Below are 5,645 nucleotides of genomic sequence, written 5' to 3'. Positions count from 1 at the left end.
TCCACTCTGATGTTTCCAATCAAGCACAAATTCAGCTGCAAGCCAAGTACACAAAAACCTGCATAAAATTTAATTGAAGCAATCGGCTTTACTGCTTTTTTATGGATAGGAGTAATCATCCACGCCTCTTTCAGTAGGGGATTTTATGAGTTTCGGTGTTTCACATTTCATTAATTCGCCCGAAATTCCTTCTGCTCCAGCAGCTTTGTCTTCAAGATTTTTCACAGTGTATTCCAGATCAAGATTATAATCTGGCTTGCGGCTCTTCTTCCTAATTTAAGCGAATAAATAGCGTTCTGTTTTTGAGGATTAATCGTGGTTTTAGGGAATTCATTGTATTTCGTGGGAGTAGATGGCAGCCAGGGTTGTAGTTTTTATTTGATAGCAATTATGCTGCTCGCGTGTGCAGGTTTTCTGATTTTTTGGATCGGATTTCGATTTTGTTTATAGCTGCTTTCGATTCTTATGCTCTTCAACTACTCTTATCGTCTGGTGTCGATGACGCTTTTTGCTTGGAAATCATTGTTTTCAGGTACAGCAGAGCAACTTTCGAAAAACCTACTTTTCTTATTAGAGTTTTTCTAACAGCTTTTCACTAGGGCGAGTGTTCATAAAGAAGTGAGTAAAGAAGCATTGTGGCTCCTAAGGCAAGTGCGGCAGATTACATTTTTTACTTCAAAAAGTGTTTTTAAACTCATTGATTAGTGAACACTAGTGATTCTTACTTGATATCGAGGCCTGCCAACCACACTGGCAAAAACGGCTCTTGGAGCGTCGTCACCTGCAAATCCCGCTTTGCACATACCAGATCCGTTATCAACCACTAGGGCAGATAACTCTTCGTCCGCGCTCATTTTTTTTAAACAACGAAAAAACTGACCGTAAGAACAGGTAGGTACGCACACTTGAACTAATCCCGGTTGATAAACGAGTGGAGCATGTTGGTTAATTTTATGCGAAACGTTCACTGATTTCTTGACCGTTACTTGAGCCATAAATCGCTCCAGTCCAGAATTTGTAAATTAAAATTTTTGTTAATTACTTTTACCGCAGTCATGGTTTACTTCTCTTCAATAATATGTTGCCCGGTTTTTACGCATTAGATTAGTTAGATATGGTTTATGAGCAGATCTTTAGTCGAGTGAAAATAATCTGCTAGATGATATCAGTCGGAATGGCAGAATACGCAATTATTTGGTTAATGCAGTTTTACTATGTGGCCACCGCTAATTGACCGTTGAAAGTGCGGCTCAAGTCACTTCCACATGTGAAATTATGCTATCTTATATATTTTCCCCGATTTATTGGCCAATAAAGTAGGCCAACTCTTGCAGGTCAGTGCAGATGTGAACGTGAAGCCTGGAATTGGGCTGCAATCGATAAATCGTTCAATTTTTTTAGGTGAAACAGGCAGCGCATCGTATCTTTTTCTGACCGATTTTCAGAATTAAAATTCAGTTTCTGAGACAATGTCCAGCTTTTTAGCAGAGTGTTTTGTTAGAGTGCCAGAAGATGCAACGGTGTGATGTGGAGCCTGGAGCAAAACATGGGCAGAATGTTTATAAATAAATTTATAATATGATAAAACAAAACATTCGTATTTAAAAAATTGGAAACTATAACCTTCTAAAATCAATTGCTGCATTTCATAAATTTGAGCAATTTTTCCAATTTTTTTTTTAACTCACAAATCACAAATCAGCATTCTTCACTGCATGCATCGCATAATTAATAGAACGATTCGAGCTCCAACTCCAGTTGTTTGTCACAAAATTGTAAATCATTCCATGCATCAGCTTGGTCCGCAGCCCATCTGAAAGCGGGCGAACTCCCAGCAATTTCCTTTAAATCAGTGCGTCGCTACTCACTGTCCTCCAAGATCCTTTGGAGCTGGTGAGGCTTGACAAATTTCTCTGATTGATGGGTTCCTCGAGGAACCAACGAGAGCATGTTTTCAGCCATCCAAACCCCCAAGAAATGGGCTAAAAACGTGTCGTTCAGAGTGGTGATGAAAATCGACCCAGAAGGCTTCAGGCACTTTGAGCAAGCAGCAATAAAACTGGCCTTCTCCGTTACATGTTCTGTGAAACCAAAATGATCTACCATAAGTGCAGGGGAGAAACGTGCAAACTCAAGATGTTGGCCAAATTGAGAGGGTTTTCTACATTAAGGCATTATCAGGAAAAAATTGCCATGAAACCTTTCTAAATTTTATTAAATTGTTTGTAAAATGACTGCACTTTTTACCTGTATTCACAACTCCAGAACTCACCTACCACTTCCGATGCGACTACTGCGTCGAACTTGCCGATGTTATTCTGGCTAAACTCCTCCACAGATGAGCACATATAGTTAATGGCCAAGTTGTTGTCTTTGGCATGTTTTCTAGCCACATCCAGTGCGTTGGAGGTGGCATCCAGCCCCGTCACCACGGCTCCTAAGCGCGCCAGAGGCTCCGAAAGAATGCCCCCTAAACACTCAGCCTAACAATCCCAAGAGCAACTCGCGCGATAACACACTTACCTCCACATCCCACGTCTAAAACTGACATTCCCTTTAAGGGTGTAGAGGTTCGAACATGCACACTGGCGATACAGCCTTCATTAATCAAACCATCCCTCACAAGGGGTATCCTCAGTTTGTTCATAGAATGCAGCGGCTTCAGTGGTCCACAAGGGTTCCACCATTCGGCCGCCAGCTTTTGGAAATTTTCTACTTCCTCAGAGTCGATTGTGCCGACGGTTGAGAAAAGACTGAAAACAGTAACAAACTCGTTTGTATTAGTATCTATAAGCTGACGAATATTCAGGGACACATCGATGGTCATCCATTTCTTTGATTTTTTCATGTAGCTTATTATTGGTTTGGTCACTTGGCCACTAGCGAACTTTCGACGTTCGAAAATAGTTGTCCAAAATAATGTCGATAGAAGGTCAGAGGAGAAGATGCAAATTTGAAGAGACCCTTTACGTGGGGACGCACATTATCCGCACCATGAGGCTGGAGGAACATCTCAGCGGTCTAGAACACGAACTACCGAATATAAACTGGGATGCCATAGGGATCAGCGAAACAAGACTGAGCGAAAAAGCGGTCACTATTCTCAAATTTGAACATTCACTGTTCCAAAAGAACTCGGACACAAACTCACACATCGTAGGCGTTGCTATACTGGTTCACAAGAAGAAAAAACACCTGGTTACAAAGACAACAGCCGTGCCAAACAGAGTAATTTATATAATGATCAGGATCAACGCCATGTTTAGTATCCAATCATTCAAGCAGCTGCACCCACCTCCGCCTGCTCAGACCAATAAATCGAAGAGTTCTACGAAGATCGAACAACTGCAAAGAGCGCAGACAAGACCAAAACCTGTGTGATAATAGGCGATTTCAACGCGAAGATTGGCGCCAGATTGCCGATGGATCCTTCCGTCATCGGTAAATTCGGGTTGGGAACCAAAGAAGACAAACCATGATCGACTTTCAACAAGGAGAGGCTCTACTGCATGCATACCTTCTACAAAAAGCACTCCAAAAGACAATGGACTTGGAAGAGCCCCGATAACAGGATCAAAAACGAGATGGACTATGTTCTAACATCGAACCCCCAAGACAAAAACTCACTAAGGTATGGGGACCTGAATAAGATCGTGAAGAAAGCCATCAGGAAAGATCAGAGCTTATAACACCAGGATGACCGAGGAAGCCATACAGAACAACGCAAACATGAGAGTTCTCCGTTCCGAGAAATATAAGGGTGAAATGTTTATTCACAAGATGAAAAACGATCAGCGAGTCATTGAGAGTGAAAGAGGAAAGTTCGCAGAAATTATTGAGTAATCCTATCGACGACTATACAGGCCATCGGTGGCACAACCAGATCAAGAAGGTCAAATTCACCAGCCAGTCTAGGAGGACTCCATTGATGGAGAAGAACTAGAGGCAGCGCTAAAACACTTAAAGAACTGCAAAGCCCGGGAGTAGACCAGATCACCAGTGAGGTGTTAAAGGCCGGAGGAGAGGCACTCAGGAAAGCACTCCTGACCTTACTTAATAAGTGTTTAGAAGAAGAGAAAATCCCGGATTCTTGAAAAAACGCAGAAGTCATCCTATTATTCAAGAAAGGCGATTGCACAAATCTAGAGAATTTCAGCCCCATTAGTCTGCTATCCATCCTCTACAAACTACTAACTAAAATAATAACGACCGACTTGAGCAATAAATTCGACTTTTACCAGCCAGTCGAACAGACGGGTTTCAGAAAGAGGTACAGCACGACGATGATCATATAAAAGTGTACGCAGAAGGCTTTCGATTCAATCGAAACATCATACGATATATCTACAAATATGCTAACATGCTCGTAAAAATTGAAGAAAAAAGGGTTACTGCAAAAGTCAAGTCGCTTCGAGTAGAGGAGCTAGTAAGTGGTAGGGCACTCTTTTGTGCTGGAGTTGAGAAATCGGCTCGGAAGGCGGAGGAATCAGAAAATGTTCAACGGCATAAGGAGGTGGTAGACAAATGGGAATCCAACACATTAAAGAAGAAATACAAGATTCAATTTGAAGCATTCTGTAGAGTGAAAGTTAAGAATTTTTAAATGGAAACGGGCAGTTGAGTTTAACCTTCCATTTCTAGACCTGCGTTAATGAAGCGCGCAAAAATCGGGTTTAAGTGCGATTTGATTGAAATCTTCAAAGTTTAAAAATTCAAGTGTCTTCTATATGATGTACAAGATTCAACTTGAAGCCTTCTGTGGACCGAAAGTTAGGAATTTTTAAATTAGTGATCAGTTGAGTTAAACCTTCCATTTCTAGATCTGCGTTTATCAAGCGCGTAAAAATCCGGTTTAAGTCCGATTTGACTGAAATCTTCAAAGTCGAAAAATTCAAATGTCTTCTATATGATGTACCAGATTCGAGTTGCAGCCTTCTGTGGAGCGAAAGTTAGGCATTTTTAAATACTACTGAGCAGTTGAGTTTAACCTTCCATTTCTTGACCTGCGTTAATGAAGCGCGCAAAAATCCGGGTTAAGTGCGATTTGATTGAAATCTTCAAAGTTTAAACATTCAAGTGTCTTCTATACGATGTACAGGATTCAACTTGAAGCCTTCTGTGGAGCGAAAGTTAGGAATTTTTAAATGCTAGTGAGCAGTTGAGTTAAACCTTCCATTTCTAGACCTGCGTTTATGAAGCGCGCAAAAATCTGGTTTAAGTGCAATTTGATTATAATCTTCAAAGTTTAAACATTCAAGTGTCTTCTATACGATATACAAGATTCAATTTAAAGCCTTCTATAGAGTGAAAGTTAAGAATTTTTAAATGGAAACGGGCAGTTGAGTTTAACCTTCCATTTCTAGACCTGCGTTAATGAAGCGCGCAAAAATCCGGTTTAAGTGCGATTTGATTGAAATCTTCAAAGTTTAAAAATTCAAGTGTCTTCTATATGATGTACAAGATTCAACTTGAAGCCTTCTGTGGAGCGAAAGTTAGGAATTTTTAAATACTAGTGAGCAGTTCAGTTAAATCTTCCATTTCTAGATCTGCGTTTATGAAGCGCGTAAAAATCCGGTGTAAGTGCGATTTGACTGAAATCTTCAAAGTTTAAAAATTCAAGTGTCTTCTATATGATGTACAAGATT

General features: G+C 40.5%; 2 protein-coding genes across 3 annotated transcripts in view; both read right to left on the bottom strand.

Annotated features, from left to right (window-relative positions):
- LOC109544124 (uncharacterized protein At4g17910) overlaps nucleotides 1-5,645 on the bottom strand; it is a 37,389-nt gene that overhangs the window by 22,299 nt on the left and 9,445 nt on the right. The window lies entirely within an intron of this gene.
- LOC125502944 (ubiquinone biosynthesis O-methyltransferase, mitochondrial-like) lies at nucleotides 1,557-5,617 on the bottom strand. Its single transcript, XM_048662499.1, has 4 exons — nucleotides 2,524-5,617; nucleotides 2,273-2,470; nucleotides 1,869-2,081; nucleotides 1,557-1,813 (listed from the first exon to the last, which is right to left on the bottom strand). The coding sequence occupies exons 1-4, from the start codon at nucleotides 2,846-2,848 to the stop codon at nucleotides 1,692-1,694; spliced, it is 858 nt and encodes a 285-aa protein (XP_048518456.1). The 5' UTR covers nucleotides 2,849-5,617; the 3' UTR covers nucleotides 1,557-1,691.

The sequence above is a fragment of the Dendroctonus ponderosae genome, unplaced genomic scaffold (genome assembly GCF_020466585.1).
Source record: "Dendroctonus ponderosae isolate FM_Combo_2020 unplaced genomic scaffold, Dpon_F_20191213v2 Dpon_F_20191213_11, whole genome shotgun sequence".
Classification (NCBI taxonomy): domain Eukaryota; kingdom Metazoa; phylum Arthropoda; class Insecta; order Coleoptera; family Curculionidae; genus Dendroctonus; species Dendroctonus ponderosae.
The sequence above is the reverse complement of the archived record's forward strand: the minus strand, read 5'-3'. Positions and strand labels throughout refer to the sequence as shown.